This window comes from Ciconia boyciana, chromosome 9 (genome assembly GCF_034638445.1).
Source record: "Ciconia boyciana chromosome 9, ASM3463844v1, whole genome shotgun sequence".
NCBI lineage: Eukaryota > Metazoa > Chordata > Aves > Ciconiiformes > Ciconiidae > Ciconia > Ciconia boyciana.
Window position 1 is genome coordinate 31,571,410 of NC_132942.1, and position 24,239 is coordinate 31,595,648.

Sequence of the window (24,239 nt, forward strand, 5' to 3'; positions counted from 1 at the left end):
GCATATGAAAAAAATTAAGTTTGTGCACAAAGACAACTGGTTATAATATGTGCAGCCTTCTGTGGAACTCGGAACATAGCTCACCTTGAAAACTAGATGGAAGTTTAAAGCGCTAAGGCTGCTTATATAGACAGATGTGAGGAAGGCTGCAAGAACATTGCTTTTTTTGTGTGTGTATCTGTATTTCTGGGGCAAACCTGAAGACTGTCCCTCACCACCAAACGAGCACTCTTTGGTTTTTTCTCTATTCAGAAGTTGCTGTGTGAGTGCATTCATTTGCTTTTTAGAGGTAGTTATTTTGAAATTGTTTCCAGGTGTTGTAGATAATTCCTACATATTCATGATAAAATCCTTATCTAGTATATTATCAAGAGATAATGGTCTGAAAATACTTTTTCGGAAAGGAAAAGGAAAGTCATGTTCACTCACTTTCAGTCAAAAAAGGAGGAAGTATTTACACATAACTAAATGTATCAAATGAATATTTTCAGCAGAAACTACTAATATTTCAAGAGTGTATTTTAGTTGGCTGCTGTTCAAATACTAATGGCATGATATGTAATTCAAAATTTTGATCAGAAATGTGAAGAAAGTTAAGAATAAAATTGAATCATTTTAGAGATAAAGGTGAGTTTATAACTTAGTTTCTTACTGTAAATACTGTCAGTTTTTTAAAAAGGGAAAAACCAAGATGGTGTAGAAGACACCTGAGTGATATTCTCAAGTTAAAACATTTGTTTAGAAGCTATGTATGTAGTAAGTTACTAAGTCTTCTCATCATGCTCTTCAAAGATGCTTTCAGAGGAAGTAAGAGGAATTTGATGCTGATATAGAAGTCAAAATAATTTGAAGACATCAATAGAATAAATGCCAAGGAATTGCCTTGGAAGTTGGCAGGAAAGAAGACTCAGCTTTAATTGTAAAGCTAATAATAGCTAGCTTGTGAACAGGAAAAAAAGAAAAAAAAAAATCTGTATGCTTCCAGTGAAGTGATGCGTTTCTGTAAATTCCACTTAATAAAAAAAACCAAAACCAACAAAAACTTAAAAGTAAGTTTAATATTGCAGTTCACATTTAAACCTTGTTTTATCCCATCTTTCTCACCAATAGTAAGTTTTCATTAGCTTTATAATTTATTATTTTTGGTTTTTACCCTGCAAGTTCTTAATTATTTTTTTTTATGGTAAGCAATAACACTGACTCTTCAAAAAAAAAAATCAGATTTCAACTTCATTTGACTCACCGTAGTTAATCTAAACCTATGTGTATATACTTGTAGGTATAGTTAACATTTGCTGTAGCTTAACATTTATATGTAACATCTTTGAGTTGTTAATTTTACTAAGCAAACTTGTATTTGTGTTTCAAAAGGGACTGTATGGGTATAAATCAGTAGTAGTATGAAATGAAATTTCCTGCTGCCTATTAAGATAAACATTAGTAGACTTTCAGCTATATTCTGATTAGGGGTTCTCCAGACCTCTGGTGCTCTGCCACAAGGGACGCTACATCTATGAATTAATTTTTTTTTTTTTCGCTCTACAAGATAGCTCTCCTATAGTATACTTCTCAGTCTTCAGCATCTGTTTAGGGTTTGGGATTTTTTTTTCTTCCTGTTGTTTCTTGTTGTGTTTCTCTTGTTGATACAGAAGGATGAAGGAAAGTGGCATTTCCCTGCTCAGTGCCACTTTGATTAATATCTTCCTTTTTTCTCACAGTGCAGTTGCTGTTATGTTATTGTTTGTCCAGTTTGTGATGTTTTGAAAGTCATTAAATGCATACTATCAAGGAAAGGAAATAAAAAAGGTTCCTGTAGTAAATAAACTTCTTACATCTATCCATTCACAAGGCTTATAGTTTAGACTTGAACAATACTCTGTATGTAGAGTGTAATGCAGGCTTGACAATCTTTTGTCTTTTAAATAATCATCATCTAATAATTTCTGGCAATTTAAAAAATGTGAATTGAAAGAAAGCATCTCTGTAAAACTTCTTCCAAATTAAAAAAAAAGCATATGTCAAGATGATGAAAAAGAGAAATTGAAACAATTTGCTTATCTCAGGTTGTCACCTTACCTTATAGTTGGTTAATCTGATATGATACTTATGTAATACATGAAATGAATGTGAGCACTTAAGAATTTCAGGTTATGATTATGAGTTCTTAGATACAGGTAATACAATGTCTGAAATATTGCAGATCACCTTATTTCATTTTGGCTGGACATTAATTCAATATACTCATGCTTCTAACAGTGAAATAGTAAAAAGTGAGTTGTTCATATTAAGCTTCAAGCAAATGCAGGCATATGGCAGAAAAATAAAGGCGTAACTTATGTATTTTTCACAGAAGCTCAAGAAATGTGATTATAAGGTTTTGAGGGAAGTGTTTAAGTATCCCATCTTACTTTTGACACATCTTACAGAGAATAAAATCCTACATTTTTCCCATTGCAGGTTCTGAAATATTAGCTTGGCAACAGGCAAGGAAACGGATTTACTTTGGTGTCGGAAATGTTTTTTCTTGGGATGAATGTTTTACCCTTCTCTAACTCTTTCTGAAATGGATGGAGCAGAAATATGAATATTGTGGGATATGATTCTTATGAGTAGCAAATTATCTGAAATATACCATAGAAACAAAGAAAAATAAAAACTTTCCTAAGGAGAAATGCTTGTGTGTATACAGGGGTGTGACTGCATCCTGGAGGCACTGGATGCTGTTAAGATACAGAAAAACACCTTGTTGTCACCCTCTGAAACAGCAGTGTGTTCAAGGTCGTAACGAAGAAGTGTTTTGGTTATTGCCTTGGGCTCTGACATGCTTAGCTAGCTTTACAGAACATCGTCTGCTCCATCTCCTGGCTCTGCCCCCAGAAAGAGAGGAGGAAAATTCATCTGTTCCCATTGCCAAGGGATGATGGATTCTAGCAGGGTCCCAGGATACAGACCTGCCAAAGAATCAGACTCCTGGTTGGTAAAGTCTGAAGGTTTTCACCATTCCAGTGAGAGTGGCAATGTTGCAGTATCAGAGGCAGCATGTAATGCTATTAGTCATCAGCAGGCATATATGAACCTTGTGTCTCCCACTGACCAATGGGCATGTATTAGATAAATTCTCTAGAAAGGAGATTTTGCTATACTAGACCTGGTACTCTGACTAGTTTGTTTCTTGTTTCAGTATTACAGCCTATCTTTCTGTCTGTATGTCAGCAGATGTCCAATTCGGTTTGTCTTGTCCTATTTTTATGGTCCTAGTAAGTTGGGTTTTGTGTTTTCTGTTTTGCTTTGAAACAATGGGAAAATACCAATAGAGATTTGGTTTAATCTTAAATTTGTTTAAAACATCATGCAATGTGTAAGAAAAATTATTAATGGAGCTGGGGTTGGAAGAGATTGTCATAAAGTAATGAAAAAGCACTGACAATTTTTAAGTAGTGCTTAAGCTGAAGGACTGTGGAGGGATTAAGGAAAATGGCAGATAACTGCACTTGTATCTGTTTCAGAATAAAGTAAGAATATGTTCAGTCTTTTGAGTGGATGGTTAACAAAACAATTCCTGCTGATTTGGATGCCTTTATTTAGTGTATTCATTGGTTTGTCAGGCATGACATAATGGTTGTAATTCTGTCTGTAAAGTTAACGTAAATGCTTATGGATTTTAAAGTATCCAGTGGCTGCTAGCTTTGTTTTTATTATAGTTAATAACTTCAGCAGACTTAAATAATTTAATTACAATATTTTTCTAATATCTATTACTTAGACTGTTTATAGCAAATAAGTTGTTTTATATATATGTGTTTTACAGCAATCAACAAGCATTTTTACTAGAAAATGTCCCATGCAATAATGTAAGCTGCAAGAGTGTACGTCGTATGTTTAAAGTTTTTTGGGAGCTCTCGGATCTAAATCAAATCAAGGATGCAGTGGTAGCAACCTTCTTTGACATATACGAAGATGTAAGTTCAACTCTTTACTACAGCAAACAGCATCTCTCTTTCTGTGTTGCTATATCTGTCCGTGTGCCATTGGCAGACTGCTTTATAGAAACATTGGCTTTGCAGCGCAAGGCAGGCGGTGCCTTCAGCCTGGGAAATTTGCTCTTGAGATGTTCCCGGGAAGGTGAGCAGATAGCAGCAGCAGCCCATCACTGTCCAAAAGTTTGCTGACCCTCCGTATGCTCTATTTGAGCTGCCCTCTTCAATGGCAAGAAAGAAGCCATGGACCACATGCATTGTCCTGGTTAGCTGCAGATGGAGCACTCTGCCCTAAATGGCCATAGATTAATAAGATTTGAAAGATATTAAAATTAGTAGTGAAGGTATAAACTTTGATGCATGCACTCTATTTTTTTTTCCTTTGTATCTCTAAGGGAATTTGTTTGCTAAATTTAGATGTTCGCTAGAGTAAATCAGCATTCTAACGTAAACTTTTTTTTTCCTCTAGGGAATCTTGGATATCATTGTGCTAAGCAAAGGCTACTCCAACAAGGACTTTGCTATCCATACATTAAAGAATAACTTTGAAGCAGATGCCTATTTCGTTAAAGTTATTGGTAAGTTATCACTGTATAATCAAGTCAAAATGGGACCTTGAGAGGAATGTGAATATTTAAGCCTCTGTATATGATAACGTTATGGTAATGCTCTGTGTATGATAATTCTAGAAAAGAAAAAACACAATGTGGAAAACATTAGGGACTGCAGAAATCTCTTGTTGCAGAATTGAAACTTCGATAAGTTGATTTTGTTTCATTTCAAAGGGTTTTTTCTTGTTTTTATTATAGTGTACATATTAAAATTCAAAGTGATTCTGCCCAGTATTTTCAACACTTTAGCTGTTTTTAGTATCAATGTTGACCACAGTGACCTTTAAATAAGTGTTCATCATCTCCTGACTGTGGTGGAGTTTTTTGTGGTTGTTTTGTTTTGTTTTTTACAAGAATGCATGTCTTATTTCACTCACTAACTAGAGACAGGCTAAATCTTTACTTTCATCTTGGACCTCTCCTTCTGCATCCTAGCAGAATTCTAAAGACAAATACTAGGTCTTTAAAAACTCATTTCTCAGCTGGCTTCTGAAGGAAAAACAAGAATTATCAAGTGTCTAAAAATATGATCCGCAGGGAAAGAGCGCATGGAACCAAGTTATTCAGCCTAAAAGAGAAATGTCAGGAAGATCCATGTCTTCAATCCGTAATGATGTATAACAATAGGGCAAGAGTGTTCTGTGTGTCCATGCAGGATACAACACAAAGTAACAAACTACGAAGAGGAAACAGTAAGAATAACTTCCTAAATGATGGCTTGTGAAGTACTAATATGAATTCCTGGAGAAGCTGCAGTTACCAGCATTAGAGGTCCTGACAACTAGTTTAAGAAATTATGTAGCATATTTAATTGTTTTTAAGCGAAAGGGTTGGACTAGCTGAACTTATGAGGCTCCTTCTGTGAATCTTTTGTACAATACCTTCACTTATCTCTTTGCATAACATAATGTTGTCAATATAAAAGTGGCATTAGATCTACACATATCTATCATTCAACTTGGGGGGGGGGTTAATGTGGGATACTATTTAAAATTTGGAGGAAGATTAGCTCAAATCACTAATTTGAGGAAAAATATAATTATGCTTGCACATATAAATATGTATGCCATAGTGAGACAGAGAGGAACCAGAAGAAATTACAGCAATATTGACTTGAAGGAACATGCTTTGTTTGTCCACAATGACTGCCTTTTTATCTTGCCTATTTTCAGAAACCTAGGCAAGAAACAATAGCCAAGTGCACTTATTTTCATCTGTGCCTTGAGTGGTTGCAGTATTTTCTTTCCAACAGGGACTTCTGTTGTCTTTGCTGTACCTCTGTCATATCAAGACTACTTTACTGGAGTTCTTTTTTATATCATCTGGAAATGGTGCAGAATCTAGTGCAAAACGGGCTAGTTTCATTTCAGTGACAACTGGCTTGGTGTATATTTTGCTTATGCTGTGGGATCTATTCTGAGCGCCAGTTTGTTTCCATGTGTGAGTCAGACTGGTGTTTCCAGCCTAAAAGCACTACATGGTACAAGACGTGTCCTACCATAAAAGCATAGAATGGCAATGAAGATGGCAAGGGTGTGTGAATTAATTAGAGCCTTGGTTTAAAAGGCTAGAGTTAGATTATGATATTTGTAATTGAGAGTAATTAGGCTTTCAAATTGCATGCCCTACCATGTTCTTCCAGACTGCAAAGGTGCTGAGCTTTGCCTGTCTTCCTTGATTTTTTGAGAATGAGTAAAAAATGAGGCTGTATGTGAGCTTGTTTCTTCAGCTTACAAAGCTAAACAGGAACAACTAGAGGTTCACCTTCAAAAATTGTATTTGCCTTCATGTTATTTAAATGCATCTAATCCTTCTAAAGCACACATTCTGCACACCATAAGATAAACAGAACTGCAGCTACTACAGGGGGCTGATGAATTTATTACTTTCACCTTAGCCTGAGCTTTATTCTCATCGTAATACCCTATAACGATTTGTCACGTGGATGGAAGCCTTCTTTTAAATAATACTGTATATGCATAGCGTAATTCACACAAGCGTGCAGAAAATCCTCTAGAAAAATCTTACACTTCACAAAGCTATATTAGAATTATAATTGTGTGGTATTTTAATGGGGAAAGGAGTAATTTGCAACATGGTTTTTGATTTACTCTGTGTAAATCTCTCTTACAAATTGGAGCAAGTCTTTTTTTAGCACCCTTTAAGGGTGTGAGTATTTTTACATAGAAATCCCAGAAAATTGAATTAATGAGTGGTCTAAAAATATTTTTACTGTGATACAGGGGAGAGTATTTCTAACAAAACATGCTTTGTGCAAGTTAGTGTATCAATAAATGCATTGTGTTCACTTACTTGGCATATGGACAATGAGAACAGTTTTGCTTATTATAACTGATGTCAAATGTACTTGGTCAGATTATTTGTTCCAATAGTGAAATTGAACAGCAAATTGTAGTGCGCTGTTTTCTATCAAAATGGGAAGAGTTGGTTCCACTTGCATACACACCTATGTATAACACATAAAATAAGCTTGTAGCTTAAAAAGTCTGTTTGTAGATACACACAGTCTTCAAATTTTGCTTTGCCACACCTTCATCTTACCCATCCAGATTTTTTTTTTGGACTGTATAAAAATAATAATAGATTTTTCTGTATTTGGAAATTTCAACATTTTTAAATCACAAGCAAAGAATGGTAACTTGGGAATCATGATGGTTGTTAATATTTGCACATAAAATATTAGAAATGTTCCTTCACTAGAATAGTGCCATTTCTGACTCCAGTAAAAGTAGACAGAAAATGCTTTAAAAAAAATTCTGGTGATTAGGATGACCTGCCCTCAAATCTAGTCCAAATCTTAATTTTTGCTGTCTGCCACACTTGCTTCAGGATACCCTAACTCATGGAGAAGCTATGTTTTACTTGGCTTCGATACTGCCTGGTCTGTATCCTCTTCCCAACCCATAGCCATTACTGGGCTGCTGCTCAACCAAATTGTTGTCATTTGAAGTCCGAATGTTGCATCAGAATGACACCTTAGATTTTTTTTTTTTTTTTTTTTTGGGGGGGGGGGGGGGTTAAAGGCATTTTAGTACTGATGTTCTAATACTCAGTGTGACAGGATGTTCTAGGTTATAGAACAGATGGGTTTCATTGTCCGTTATTTATTTGATTATAAATAAGTGCTTAATGGATACTTCTGCAATCTAACTACTGATTTTTGAAACTAATAAGCTCTAAACAAGTAATTGAACAACTGTCATAGGCTTTAGATATTAAGTAGCATTATATGCATCTGCTTTATAATACTTTTGAATTCATAGAATAAATAGGTAATGGGAATTTTGTTAGTTTTTGTGAATTGCTTTAATCACATTGTAAAGCTATCCCTTGTATAGAAGGAAAAGCCATTACTTATCTTTTTACCAGTTAAAACAGTTAAGCTGAATCTCTGCCAGTATTTTTAAATGGTTAGAAATTAAGAATAATGAATAAAACGTACAGTCCACTATTTTAAAAATGTTTTAATTTGGAATTTTTTTAACTGGCAAGTTTCTCCTTTTGAAGCTGATTAACCAATGAGGTATGATAAAACAGTGACGAGCTGATTTAATTTCTGCAAAGAAGTATACTTCAAACAGATTAGGAATTTTTTTATACATTAACATAAATCATATAGAAGACATTTATTTTCTTTATGTGTTTTAATGCATACCTGACACTTACAATACTTGACCAGATTTCAGAGGTAGTGCTTGTAAGATGGCTTGTTAACATAAGCACTACAAGCTCACTTTTTGTTTTTGCAGTTCTCAGTGGCCTCTGTTCTAATGACTGCCCTCGGAAAATAACAGTAAGTATAACTATAATGTTGCATTGCTATTTAGCTTCAAATAAGCTGAGGTCTAATTATACCAAAAACTCTGCACGTATTAAGACAGTTACTGACCGGAAGAATGTGTAATCCAAATCATGACTGGCCAAGTTCTGCATATTTGAGACCCATAGCTTTCACCAGCTGCCTGATCAGAGACAAAATCAATTGACTGATTCTGCAGTGCGTGTTAGCATCGTGGGGGCTGGGACATACCAGATACAAGCAAAACTTGTGTCATACAGCTGGATGCCCAAACGGTGTAGTGTGCCTAGTCAGAAAGGCCAGGCAAAACTGATTATGGGACAGATTCAGCCATATAGCCACTTCTGGGCTTAAATACAGTAAGTGGGTACAGTGAAGGATAGAAGGGAAGGAAATAGACTTGGTTCTGATGCTTCTGCAGATAGCTACGTATACGTGTGCTGATTTCTATTTCAATTATTTTCATCGTCTCCAGAGACCCTGCAACTCGCCCACCAAACTTTCAATTAGCAAATTGTTTAGCAGTATTCACAGTGAAAGTTGGCCTAAAAGACGAACTTACAGGAATCAAAGCTAGCATTAGCACTTCTAGCTCCACAAAAATATGAAATTTAGTTTTAATTTGAAAATACAAAAACTGCTTCAAATGGGACCAACTTTTCCTTAAACCTATTTTAAGACATAGGGTTTAATTTCTGATATAATAAGGGGGTTTGATAGTATTATTAGCTTAATTACAAAACTACAGAGTGGGTTTAAAAAGCAAATCATCTCAACAGATGTTGGTGAACATTTCATTATCAAGATCATTGAAATACTACTGCCTCCACTGTAAAAGAAGTTCTCTGTCAGAAAGTAACATAAAGTACATTATGCCAGAATACAGCTACTTGGGGGGGACCAACCAGATTTTCACCTTATTTATTCCTCTTTAATAGATCTGCATTGACATCACCTTTGTGATCTCCTTACTCTTCATTCTAATCACTTATTATTTTTCAGGCTTTGATCCCATCTCTCATCATTATCACTTATTCTTACAGTTTAGAACTTACTATTTTTTGAGGCATGATGTGAAATGTGTCATCATCTCTTCTTTTAGTGTTCTTTCTGTAACTCATTTGAAAGATCTTTACTGGATTTGATGCCCTAATACCAGCTTGGATTCAGCATATTTTTTTTTAAAAAAAAAAGAAAACTTTCTTTAAAATCTATTCTTACAGTTGTCCCCCCTCCTCTCCCTTCCCCACCATAGCAAATAATTGTTCCCGCCCCCTTCTTTCTTAGGTGCATTTGTTATGGTTTATCCCTCGGCAATCCACAACTCCCTTTGATTTATTTTTTTAATTTCTTTTTTATTTAATTTGTTTCCCCGTAACTGTACTTTGATGTTTAAGTACACTTTCTCCCTCGAGAATTTCCTTAAAATGGATATTTGTACTCAACAAGTAACTATTCAACCACTTTGATGAATTAAACACTGCTAAATAATGATAACAGAATTTTGAAATTGTGTAGTATTTTTCAATTCAGAAAGACTATCAAGATAGTGCATTCTCTCAGAGAATATCAAATGAGTTCTGCTTTTTCAGAACATGCAGTTATTTCTTTGATTTTTTTTTTAGGGGGGTTTTATTTTACTGTAACTTCCAAGGAAACATTAAACCTTTTGCCAGAGGACGGAATAGTATTGCTTTCTTCATGAGAAACTAAATGTTACTTAGCCAACTGATTAGCCTTATTTTGGAAATTAATTTCCACATAATGCTATGACCAAAACACTTGCAAGATTTTGAAATTATCCATATCAAAAGGAAATCATTAATCTAGAAACATTTTTATTTGGTTTACTGTTTTATTACTATAGCTTTGTCTGCTCCTAAAATTTTGCCTGCCTTTTTTTTTTTTTTGCCCACCCCACCCCCTGTAGCCTTTCGGTGTTAATCAGCCTGGTCCTTACATCATGTACACTACTGTAGATGCAAATGGATACCTGAAAAATGGGTCAGGTAAGATAACCTCATAATGAAAATACGCATGGCGTGGTCTGTCTGTATATGCTTCTCAGCAACCTAAAGATTTGGAAAGAAGCCTACAGGGTGAAATGGGACTGCTGTTGAAGCGTCTTCAGTTTACAAGGCCAAAACCCCCTAACTTTCTCTTCTTTCTTTACAGATTGCATATTTATTACAAACATTGCAACTGCATTCTTTTTTCCCTTCTTCTGTCCCATGCAAATTGGGTTTGAACAGTTGGCTGTATCTTGCCCAATATGAAAAATCATTGGGTACAATATCATCAGTTTGTGAAATAGCATAAGCTTCTAATGAGTTACTTTTTCACCAGTTCCTTAGCAATTATGTATTAAGAAGCAACAGTGGCCTTGAAATACCTAAATAGAACCTTGTAGCCACATGAGAAAGGATGAACATAACATTCAGTTAACACAGGATGTATTTTTCTGGAGTTGTTCACTACATCTGGCAGGCTAACAGGCATCTATAAAATCATGAGGAAGATAGAGAGGGAATGGCTGCATCCTTTCACCTAATACAAGAACTACAAAGTATCAAAGAATCATTAGGTAACAGGGTCAAAATAAATTGAAAGAAGCAGTGCATCATGCAACTTGCAGCTTAACTAGAGGTTTAATTACATGAGATGTTGCAGATGCCACAGTTTACATGAGTCCAAAAACAAAGATAAAAAAAGAATAATCCCATTAGGCCATGGTCCAAGCAGTGCCTAATGTTAGAATATTCTGGGGTTTGTGCTGCCTTCCTAGGTATGTACTAGTGGCTCCTAGAAGACACAGGTGACTGTACTAAGTGGTCTATTAGTCTAACTTATGACTGTTAATCTTGTGACCATCATCTCATAATGGACGCACTTCTTGCTTAAGCAAAAAATCCCACAATTGCAAGCCAAAACGTGATAAGAGTATGCACGTCTGTAAGTTGTGCCTTTCTGACTCCTTCCCAATGGTGGCAGTCGTCTGCATCTGTCATTCAAGTCTTATTTCAAATTAAACTCAAATTTTAAAAAAAAGTTTCCCATAGTTCACTGGGAAAACTGTATTCTGTACAACATTTATTTAAATAATAGCAATAATTTAGGGGAAAAAATGCTGTCATGTTAAGGTCCTAAATCAATGATAATGCTCTCACCTTGAATACTGTGCTCAGCACTGTTACTTCCACCCTAGAAAAAAATAAAGATGGTGTCCTGAAACATGAACCAGATAGCTGCAAAAACATATCCTGATATTCTGTAGCACTTCTGTATTCATACATGCTTAAATATGGGTTTGAAAGCTTGAAAGTATTAGCCTACATTTTAATCAAACTAATAATTAATGCTAACATGAAAATGCAGAGTATTTTTTCTAATCATTGCACAAATTCATTTTAACAACCTAATCGTCCTGCCAGTTGTACACTCAGCTTCATCACTCTGAAGGTTTTCTTCATAACCTAAATTTAAGAGCAGCTTACATATTTAGTTAGAAACACTTAAAACCCCATGATGAATGTAGAGATTTTTAGTTACACTACACTCTTAGACTGGCTGACCCATGCCCTTAGGCAGCCAGTTCTGGTTGGGTAACAACTGGCATATCTCATTGCCAGTTGCCAAGATGAAGGCTTGCAAGCTTTGCCAGAGCCAAGTCACAGTACAGCCTATCTCGTTAACCATGTCAGAAGATGCTGGTAAAGGCCTACACAGGATCTTTCTTCTTATCCCTCAAAAGCCTGGATTCCTGTGGATGGGAAACTTGCTTCAGTATGCTGTCTTTTTGGTTATTTGTGGTCCCTAATAACTTTTGTATCCACTAGCATACTTAGGCCAATTTTAACTGGAGTATATGTACCTCAAATAAAACTCTACCAGTTCTGGAAAAATCAGCAGTTTGGAAGAAGACAAAATTCCACGTGAGAAAAAGACTTTAGTTAGAGATCAACAGTTATTTGGTCTGGTTTTGTCCTCAGGCTGGCAAAAGGTCAGCATGTGTGCAGTTGCAGTTAGCCATAGTCTGAAATGTTCTTGCCCAAGCAGTAACAAAGGAGCATAGCAGAAAAAAGCTTAGTGTACTGCGGAGGGTTTATGGGGAAATAGAAGATAAGGCTAAAAGATGTTGCAGGGTCCATACAGGAAGTAGGGCTGCTTGCAAAGACATGCAGGATTCATATTTGTACAAATACAGACATCCTTAGTTTCACAGCTGCTATCCTGTTTTTGAAGGCATTTTGCCTCAGGACAGGTTTCTAGAGATTCCTGCTGTGTTATCCATATTTACTTTAATCCATATTGGAGTGCCTTTTCTGTTCTGTTCTTCTTGATGACCAGGTATCTTCGTTTTTGTCCTCTTTTTGCTTCCATGTTGCAGATTGGCTTTAGAATTGAGTTTCTGGTAGGATACCAATAAGACATACACTGTTAAATACAAGCAATTTTGTGGTACCCATTCCTTTTTTAAGACATATGAGTACTTGTTTTTCAAAACAACAAAGGTAGAAATAGTTTGGAATGCACTTCATATCTTAGTAAGGAGTAAAAACTTTTACTTTCACAAATTTGTGTAATAAAGATTGGAGTTCACTAATCTCTCCTTATGCTGTTAACTAAACTACTTGCAGTTGATCACTGCCCCTCTGTACTCTTGGGGGCTATCTTCTTGCAATGTGGACCTATTGAAAAAGCTTCTTCCCGAGAGCTGCTGTCAGAGTTACTGGAAATTACTATAATTTCTGTATTACAAAATTTCTTTCCAGCCTGCCAGTAAAAGTTAGTTGAGTGCATTCATTGGGTGAACATGCATCTAAATGAAGAAATCAGTGGGTTTAAAGTAGTATAATATATTTATTCCTTCAGGCTCACTGGGACTTAATGCAGGCCTGCCTAAATTTGGTGCACCCATGTGAATATAAGCAAAATGAAACCACAGCTTCATAGTTCCTTTGGCCGTGTGACTTGTGAACAGATACCTACGCGCAACCTTATTATTGGAGAATCAGGAGTACTGATGAATAACTGTTTGCCTAAGTAACAAAAAAGACGGTTTTTGCCAAAGAAAAGAAATACATGAGTAAAGCCATCAAACTGACCCTTTTTTTCCTTAGGAAAGTGCTATACAATGCTTATAAATCAAAAAACCCAACATAACCTTTGCTTAGATCTAATTATACTCGTTTAGATTCATTGTTCATGTAGTCAGAGAATTTTTTAACTCTTGCTACTTATTTGTAATTAACACAATCTCAGACTTAGAATTCTGATGTTTTAAGTGATACCATACAATGCACTTAAAAAATCATGTCTAACAGCTAGTAGAATATATATTATTAGGTTCTTGAAAATATTTTAGATTTGGGATATCATAAACAGTAACTGTAGAGGACTGAAACTTTGCATATCTGAATTATATATTACATGCTACTTTTAAAAATAAATTTGATTTTTATAAATTGACATAATTTTAATCAGAAGATGACAAAATAATGGATTTGTGGGATCTCAAGTGCAGAATATCTATTAAAAGGTTCACTCACAGCAGTATAAACTGATTCTAAACCCCACTTTGAGGAAATACAAGTTCAGATGGGTTTGTTTTGTGTTTGTTTGACCCTTTGGCACTTACTACTTAAGCAAGCTTATGAAATAACCCAGTGGCAAAATAAAGATGTTCTTCCAACTACAGACCTCGATGTCAAGGAAGAATGCACATAGCTTACAAATTCCTTGTATCTATGGGGAAGAAAGCTAGCTTAAAATTTGGACCTATTTCATATGTCATTTTCTTTTTTTTTTTTCTGGTTTTCTCTTCCAAGAACAAAACCAAATAATTCTTTATTAAACATTATCTTTAGGCTTTGGAGAGTTTGGTTGTTTGTGGGGTGTTTTGCGAGGGGTGGAGGGGAGTCAGTGCTTTTAGAAATTGAATGTTTTTACAATTTACTCTAAGAAACAGCCATCAAATATGATTTAATACTGCTATAGTACCATTCATCTTCACTGCTACCATATTTACAATAATAAAAATCTAACAGAGTCCAATCATGATGAATTTCCTTTTCTGTTTTGGCATTATGAAATAACAGTAATGAATTCCAAGTGCATTTATGACCCTAGCATTATTGCTACAGGGAATTTTATAATACTGTCTTTGATCAGTTTCTCAACTGTAATATGTTAATAGATTTTTTTTTATCTGTATAATTCCTGCAAGAAGTTTTCAAAGTCACATTTTCTGAAGCTATTATATTGTTTGTAGCTAAACTTTCTTCTTTTACAAGTCCTACTCGTAAAATTCAGTAAAAGTTCTAGCTAGAATTACTGGCCTACAGGTTATTATCTTGAAAAGCAATCTGTTACATCAGAATTGTATTCTATTTGACTATCAAGAAATACCTCAAGCAACACTTCTATATATGTGTACTGGTGGGCAATACCAAACCCACATGGCAATTTTGGGCCATGTATAAACCTACAAAACATCTTTTCCACATTAAGCTTTTAAAAGTACGGCATGAATACACTATTTTAAAACTAATTTTCATCAACTTATTTGCATTCCTTATATAATATCATGGACCAATCCATATCTGAAGCTTTTAATTATATAAAAGCAATAATGAGATAATCTGATCGTTTGTGATTGTATTTTTAAAATAATTCATCTCTTTCCCAAGAAGTAACATAACATAGTTCTTTTTCTAATGAAAACAACACTCACCATTTGTCCTGTGCTTCCCCCCCATGTCAGCTGATGCTATTTGTTATGTTTACCGCTCGTCTTAGCAGGGGAACAGTTATTGGCTGGACCACTGATGCCAAACTATTCAGTCACCTTAAGTTATCCCTCCAGCCCTGGGCTAAAGTAAATCTTACAGTACTCAAAGACATGTCCACCATTCTGCTTCTGATCTTCCTAATTCTGCAGGTCTTTAGTTCTGAATTATGGTATCTTTCATGTATGCAATATTCACGCAAAGGCACATATGGTTGTCCTTATCTAATTCATTTTAAGGTTCTTTGATCTGCCAAGCCTTAACTACAGGAAATTTGCATAATTACAAGGGTTTTTTTAAAACACTGTTAGAATTATTCTCTCTCCTATTAGTGTTCCAGTATGTTATTCAAAGATAGCAGAATAATAATTAGTGCATATTCTGTGCTTTCACTTTCACATTGCTCAATTCACTTGTAATCTTACAACAAGAAATACTGTTAAATTAGCTACAAGGAATAGCAATTGCCAAAATGAGCATTAGAATTGAGAAGTACTTGGTCTTACATCTGCAGTTAATACCGCCACAGACTTCCTCTTGGAGAGGAAATTCAATTGCAACAGCTTCTCCAAATATTTAAGGAATTTTATGCTTGAGATCAGATCAGGTCCAGGTGTAAATCTGGGAGAAGTATGCAAACTCAAATTTAAGTCATGCTTTCTGATCGGTTTCCTGCAATCTGCCTTTTCTACTCCCCATTTCTTTTGGAGTTGTTATTTTTAAAGAGACCCTACAGTTAAGTATGAGTGTCAGCCTGGATTTTCAGCTCCACATCTGCATTTCCAGGCTTTTATTGGCTTCTAAGAAATTTCTAATATTATTATGACGCAGTGTTTTTCAGCTGAATTCTGTAAGCAATGATGCATAGCATAAACTACAGTATAATAACTAGGGTATAATATGTAAAGTTGAGCACAGAGTAAATCAAAACTGTTCTTGCGGTAGGGGGAGGATACATAAGATGAATTTAGTAAAGCCAACCAAATGCAAGCTGTTGGGCTTTGGTTTTTTGTTGTTGTTTTTTTTAAACTTCAGCATCCTAAAAAAAAAAAATCATTGTTGATAATGAAATAGTAGCTCTCCTAAATCTCTTTGGTTTTGAATAGAATTTTGCTTAATGACTGACACCAGTTAGATTACTGCATATTACATCTATATGGCTCTCTCTGTTAACAGTTCTGACCTTGGCTAAAATGCAGGCATGTCATTTTTGCAAGCTGAAGTGGGTCCCAATAATGATCCTTTGTGTTTTCTTGAGAAGGCTACCTACTTGATATGTTTGGTTTCATTTATTTTATTACCAATAACACAAACCGATTTTCTTAGAACTAATGTCCTTGTGGACCCAGAACAACATAAATAAGATCAAATACTTTAATATGGAGTAGCTGTTAATTTACTGAAATGTTTTCAGAAACTGCACAAGGATGGCTTCATATTGCAGCACAAGACAAGCATTTGAAATTTGTTATTGCAATGTTGCCTGGTCAAGGGCTGAACAAGTCAAATGACTGGGTAGTCCTGTAGAGACTTCATACCATGAACATCAGGCTGCCTTCAGACATCAGCATCTTTTTACCCTGTTTTTCCTTCTGATAGCCATTCCCTCTTCACCACAACCCAATTTTTCTGTACTCCTGCTTGCTTTCTCCCTCTTCTGTGTAAGATCTGAACCCTCAGATACCTTCTCTTTCTCTCCTTTGCAGGAATTCCTGCCTGTCAGCAGACAGGCAGATAGAAGGATAAGACTGGTGGCTATGCATTGCCAAAACTGCAGCAGTACTGGCTGACTCCTTAACACGTTGACTAGCCAGGCAGCTGAGGCAAAACTGCTCGCAGCTCCCTCTTGCCGTTTTTGTGATAAGGACACCTATGGCAAGGGAGGGCCTGTTATTCTGTGCAGTGTGTGGCATACCCAAAATATTTTTAATATATTTTTTGATGTCCCACATATCTTGTATGTACCAGATGAAGCCTTGTGATTGTGCAAGGCAGGCCCAACCTGGCTGGAGCTTCGGGTTGATGTATTGCTTCATGTTTTCACTTCCACTTAAAATGGGAGAATATCTTCTGTGTTTCAGCCTGTGCTATGAAGGTCTTAATTTTCTCTCTGAATGTAAAAATATGCCAATAGACTTAGAGTTTGAAATAAATTGGGTCATAGCTGCAGTTTGTGTCTACCAAAAATATTAATCCTGTGGGCCAGGAACAATAGAACAATAAATGTTTAAGGTTTACTCGGAGATCAATATCCATATGTAGGCATAATATTATCATATGAATAGAGGCATTGAATTGCTTATATGGATCAAGTTATAATTTGTTTAAGCACCTGTATGACTGAAGCTGTATGGACTGGTAGCCTTTGCAGTTCTCATTTCAGAGCTCTTTCATTTTGCTGGTTTTCCTTTTTTTTTTTTTCTTTTGTGTGTGTGTGTTAAACCTTCCATGGCAGAATGACCTTTCGCATGCTGTTCAGTCGTGCCCTTCTGGTTTTTTGAAATCTGCTTACTCTTCCCTGATGTTGCATTGAGTTCTCATGCTGTTTAACTAAATTGGATTGTGAGGTGAACACAAATGTCTATCAGCTATTATAGTAATGCATTTAAACATAAACATTGCAATATGTACCCGACAAAAGCAAAATAAGCTTAATTTCAGTAGCCATTTGACGTTGCAGGATTCATTATGTGGAATCCCACTATATAGAAAGAAGAGTGTATTCATGGAACAAGCTGGAATCATTTAATAATTGAATAGCTGGATTCTGTTCAGAGGGATTTTCTGGTTGCTGTAGGTGGGGATACCCTGCTAGTATGTTTTTCTGTATAACTCTTTTGTTTAGAAAACTTACTTGAACTTGTAATGTTGCATGCAGTATTACCAAACTTGGTAATATTTAGGCATTACAAATTAGACAGCTTTTCCCCTGTGCAAAGGGTTGGAATATCAGCAATATGCTCATTTTATTGTTTGTTTGGGTTTTTAAAAGAGTTTTTAAAGAGTTTCTAGTTTTACTTCTATGATTTCATGGTGTAGAGTTATGCTTACTGAAAACACATATTCTCACATAAATGCATCAGATTTGGAGTCTGGGCTTCCAGAAGAAGCACTGCAAGTAACAGATACCAAAGTTGCAAGTATGCACTTTAAATCCACTTTCCCCAGTTATTTCTGGAACTCCAGGAAAAAATATTGCAGAAAAAGTTGAGCGGTGAAATTGTGTACTGCATTAATCGAGAATTTCCTACTGCATGGACTAATTAAAAGAGGCAAATAGCTAAGTCAGAAGAGGGAGACATTCTCAGCCTTTAGAAAGCTGAAGTTGCCATTGCATAATTTTAAGCAGAAAAAGAGCTCTTTCTCCACTGTATTTTTTTTTCCCAACGAGTGACCTACAACTCCAAAGGCAGTAAAATAAGGGAACCAAAGTAAAGCTTTCAACTAAAGCCAAGGAAATAAAATTCTCCAACTTTCTAAAAAGCTTTCAAGTTTGGAGTTGTTGGTTTTTTGGTTTATTTTTGAAAGCTGCTTTGTAAATTCTTACACATATTACAGAGGTATTTCATTATTATCAGTTATATTTTCCCTTTCTTTTGCAGTAAGTGGTTCTGGCATATTTTCAAATAAAATAAGGAGCTGCCAGCTTCAAAAGATGGGGAAACACTTTGGTGTGCAATGTAGCACAACACTGATAATCGCTGTAAAGTAAATAATCACTGTAGTGTTTCAACTATGCAGTAAATTTTACCTAACTCTTGAAGTGGCTTTGTCTTATTCCAGCTGTGGCATGCATGTTGTTCACAGCTATGCAGCAATTTATGCAACTTCTGCATGTAGTTTTTTGGAATAACTTTCAGTTTTTCTAGGATGCATATGTGTATCTAATCTATAAGAAAGCAGTCATTCTTGTGTTGACCTCAATATTAAGGTAGATGATGGTACAGAAGAATTTAGATGCAAGTCTGAGACTAAAGACTACAGATACTATGTTTTACATGATGAACTGTTTTTTTTACCAGAAAAGCTGCCTACATTGTCAACAGGTACAAAGAATGTATGTCTAAAACAAAGCAACTCCTTGTTATATTTTCTAACTCTGTTGGATTTGGGGTTTTTTTTGACAAGTTGATTCACACTTCACAAGTATCTTCAGTTACTATTTTGGTGAATGTATTAAAGCTTCTGGTAAACGCATCATTTTGCAAATTAGAGGAAAATACAGCAACTGGAAGAAATAATGACATAACATTTTTATTTATGAAAATACATCTAGCTATTCAGTCCTCTAATATATTGAATTTGGGGGACTTTTGAAAGCCTAAATATTACTGTATTTTAAATTAATCTGAATGGCTTTAATGGACTACTTAAATGCAAATGATATTTTGTCAAGAAAAGTATAATAAAAAAAATTAAAAGAATGGCGCTTCAGGAGATCACAGGTTTGAAATAGGAGTTTCCATTAGTCTTTCAACTCTGTGTAGTGATCTTGTATGTTCTGCTCTATTATTCCACAAAATATGCTTATTTAAACTGACTGAACAATATCAGTATTGTGAATTTATTTATGTAGGTTCAACTAGACTGTTCATAAATCCAGTATCACGCATTATCAATTCTGTTTAAAGAAACAATAGAAAGCATTGCTTCTACATGTAAATGCAATCACTTTCCATTCATAAAGTTAAATTGGCTTCATTTAAGCACTTACACTGCTTAGGTGTAGTCACCCTGAAATGAGCTGTTGAGGACATTGCAATTTAACCCAGGGCATATTGTGCTACTCTTAAGCTTTCAGCAAGTTTACATCAGTATAATGGAAACAGAAGGGAAATGCCTTAATTCAGATATAAAAGAACAAGTACTGTATGTGTCATAGATGACACCTCATTCTGTTTTTCAGACAAGGCTTTCAAAAGGTTAAGGATATGTATTGCTTCAAACTGTATATGCCAGATTTCAAAAATAAGGAAATTGATTCAGCGATGTTCAGAATGACTTCTGAATATCAAACTGCAAAATATTCTAAGGTTTGGCTGCCCATCATCATTAGCTATTTCTTAAAAGTTTGGTCTCTGACAGGCTGAAACCATTGAAGACAGTGTCTTAAATTGTGGAGGTTTTTTATTCTGCCCAAGGTTTTTGAAGCAATAAACTTAGTGACTTATGATTTTAAACATAAGTTTTACATGTTTATATACATTTACATGTTTATATACAAAATATAAACATCAACACCTGTACCAATACCATAGCCCATGATATCTGGGTGCTTCCAAATAACTTGTTTGAAACAAGAAGCATAAGGCAAAAGACAGTGTTGTATAGTCTTTAAAGTAGTATTAAAAAGTAATAATGTACAGCATGAGCATGAGAAGGTATTTTAATTCTTGTTTATAGTAACAGTTCTACTAATGAAGCAAAACAAGCTGTGAAGGAACAACCACCTTCTCCATCTTGCTTGCACAGACTTTCAAAAGCTTAATGAACAATCTTATACTAAGAAATAAATCCCACCTTCCTGCTTGAAGATGGAATGATATTTTCAAATCTTCTTGGAACAAGTAGAAAACTGTTTACAATAGTTTTACCACAGAGCAAATAGCCAGAGTTGCTATTTAAATTAAATTTGAAATATTTTCGTAAGTAAATTAATTAACGGTGACTGAGAACTTCAGAAATTACAATAAACTGTTAACAGTACTCTCTGTAATTTCTCTTTTTATTTTTAATCTTTGTTCAAGGTTTTTATGTTTCTCAGATGAACGCTTGTCAGTCTTAATTACTTGTTTGCAATTCTAAGTGGAACATTTGAGTAACCATCACATTCTTACAGAATTTATGATGGATGTAGGTGGAGTAAAGCAAGAAATAGTCTCAAAGATCTCTTATTTGTAGTCAGCTTTAAAGTAAATTAGAACCTTCGATATACTATCATTCCAAGTCCTGCTTAGCTAGTATCTCCCAATTTGAAAGGCAAATTAAAAAAAAAGGTACGTGCACACTTTCTGCCTGCTGTGTAGAAGAAAACATTCCTTTCTGACCTTTGCAAATTATCTATTTACATCCCGAAGCATAAGATTTCATTATCCTTATCTTAGTAGGCATAAGAACCAGTGTTAGCAGCCATGAAATTATTCAATGCTTTTAAGAATGCTAGCTGCAGTATCTGACTCTCTAACCTCTTTAAGGCTGACTGCACACTGTGTATGACATTTTCTTTTATTTCCTTTAATTTAGTTGACATTCATTTCATTTGTATGATGAAAGAAAAAAGGAAGATCTTGATTGCAGTCTCCTCAATCCTAAATATTTCACTCAAAAGTCATTCTAAAAGCTTTTCAATGTTAAATATTACAGCAGCACCTTGTTCTTTTGGGAAAAGTCTTTCAGAATTCAGCTTTAGTGAAGCAAATTTTTAAAGAAAATTCTTTATTATGTTCTAGCATGATCAAGTAATACGTACCTTGTTTGTTTTTATAACTGAGTCAAATTTAATAAACCTACCTTTGTTCCTTTCTACTTTTATATTGGTAACGAGTGCTTTCAGATATTATGTGCTTACTCTAATTTAAGAATTACTCAAATTTTTAGATTTGGAAATTGAGACCTAGAGATTGAGCAATTTAGAAAAGATAATGTAAGGGAAGTCAGTGACAAAGCGGGGACAGACTCAAGACTCAAGTCTTACACTGTTATCTCAACTTATTTGAAAAACCCCTGTTTTCAGAGAAGATCTGCTCAGCTAATGCTGTCTGCCACAGATTCCATAATCTAGGAATTCACCTAACAATGTACACAGTACCCCTTGCCCTCACAACAGAGGACTGAAAGTACAAATCCTATTTAAATATTTCCACCTCTACTTGCTCATTACGGGGTTCTGCATGGGGAAAAAGTAAATCTAAAATATGCCTAATCTTTAGGAAGTCTGTTACTGTTTCTTTTTGCTAATAGCATTTTAGCTTAACAAAAAGGTAACTGCATCAACCTGATTTTTCAGATCTCATCTAAGTGTATTTAGTTGACATTTATCTTGCCTTTTTAAATAAAATTATCATAGCTCTAAAACTACAGTAATACAGATTATTTACCTCATGATTAAACAGGACTGTTTCAAAACATGCCTGACAGCATATGGCAAGCTTCTTCCTAAAAACCTGGTGGAGGGCAGGGAGGCTAAGAAAAATAGAACCATGAAGTAATCATTGTCTTGAATAGGGTTCAATATTATCATCATCCAATATATGAAGTAGTTTGTCCCCCATAGGAGGATATAAAAGCTGAAGAGCTGCTTCTGAAAGTAGGTGTCATACCTTGGTAGTCCCTTGCTGTAACAGCTTTTATAATACTCTTGTACAGTCACTTTCCAGAGACTTCCCACTGGGATCACTGCTGCTTTATAGTGGCAAATGCATGCTTGCACTTATCGGGCTATCTCCAGGAGCCAAGAATGGGAGTTTGTTTCTGTTTTTTTCTTGAAAGGATGTTTGGCTTTGCCAAAGAAGTTGTGGTGGTGGTTGTTTGGGAATCCCCTGACACCCCCCCCCCCCCCGTTTACCGCAACTATGCAAGATGCAGTGCAACTAGTATAGCCAACAGCCAGTTGTCCGAAGCAAAATACTAACTTTCAGAATTGAGCCTTAGAAGAAATTGTGGAGAGGTAGAAAGGAGTTGGCTGTAAATTCATTACAAAATGTGAATTCATGTTCTTTAATTCACATTCTGTTATGTTTTGTCACTTAATGTATAATTTCCAATTTCAGGCATAATCTGTCAGGTGTCAAAGCAGAGAAAAATCTGACACTTAAAAAATACTGACTGTACTTCATTTCTTTGTGAAAAACTGTTTCTATTGATCATGTAAACCTACTTCTGGTTGTCAAGTATCCCTTGAACTCATTTCTATTAATCTGGTGAAGGAATGAATTCACTGTGGTGCTTATGAGGTGCTGTTATTCCTGCTGTGGAACCAGATCACTTACTGAGAGGCTTTCTAGAGAATGAACAAAGAATCTACACAGGATCTGAACAAAGAATCTACACCAGATCTACATAGGATCCGTTTGCTACAAATTAGAAGATTACAATATTTTTATTTAAATGGAATACTCAGATACTTTGGATATGGGATGTTAGTGAACCTGTTGATAGCTGCAACACTTGTCTGTTTCCCTACTGCCTCTTCAGGAAACAATGAATGTTATTTTTCCCCTACAGTCTCTTCTTTAATTATTTATAATTACATGCTCTCACTAGGACCTAACTTGCAACCACTGTAATCCTGTTGTCATTAAATCAATTTATTATTTGAGAATTTGTTCATGAGAATTTAATTAGCTAATTCTGTGACACAAGAAAAACCAGTAGTTACTGATTAACACTGATAAGAATTAAAGTGAACCTTCATATGTTGAGTCTGAGCTTGTAAATCAATGAGGCAAAAGACTTGGCACTACTCATACCAGAATACATGTGGATAGCTGATTTCCTCTCAACTTGTAACAAATAGTAGAGATTCAGTTTAATGTAGAAATGGTGCTCAAAAGAATCATTTTACCTAGAAATCTAAAGCATTTAGGCTATTCTCCAAGTGAGTGCCCACAAGTAGTTTGGAAATGTGGGATTGAGCCTTTAAGAATTAAGTAATCATGCAGTTGATTAAAGTTTTTTAAACATTTTTATTACTGACTCTGAAATGTGTATCTGTAAAAAGTTGGTGGGTTTGGGGTTGGTTTTTTTTCCAAAAATACTTACTTGGGCTTCTTTTCTAAATTTATTTCAGCTGGACAGCTTAGCCAGTCAGCACATTTTGCTCTCCAGTTGCCATACAATGTGCTAGGTTTGGGACGGAGTGCTAATTTCCTCGACCATTTGTATGTTGGCATTCCTCGTCCTTTAGGAGAAAAGGTTAGTTGAGATTTAAGACTGTCAAGCTAATATTTATGGCGTTACCTTTCCTAATAGAGTTTGGATGGAAATGGAAATACTGCTAGGGACACTCCTCCCCCCCCCCCCCCCCCGAATATCAAAGAAGTAA

General features: G+C 35.3%; 1 protein-coding gene across 3 annotated transcripts in view; it reads left to right on the top strand.

The window, feature by feature from the left end:
• ITFG1 (integrin alpha FG-GAP repeat containing 1) overlaps positions 1–24,239 on the top strand; it is a 91,451-nt gene that overhangs the window by 59,144 nt on the left and 8,068 nt on the right. For 2 of the 3 annotated variants that reach the window (XM_072871832.1, XM_072871831.1), the window contains 5 exons: positions 3,809–3,959; positions 4,447–4,555; positions 8,359–8,402; positions 10,339–10,417; positions 23,985–24,109. In XM_072871832.1, coding sequence (XP_072727933.1) covers positions 3,809–3,959; positions 4,447–4,555; positions 8,359–8,402; positions 10,339–10,417; positions 23,985–24,109 — 508 coding nt within the window. The remainder of the gene's footprint in view (positions 1–3,808; positions 3,960–4,446; positions 4,556–8,358; positions 8,403–10,338; positions 10,418–23,984; positions 24,110–24,239) is intronic. The other variant, XM_072871833.1, reaches the window with a different exon arrangement.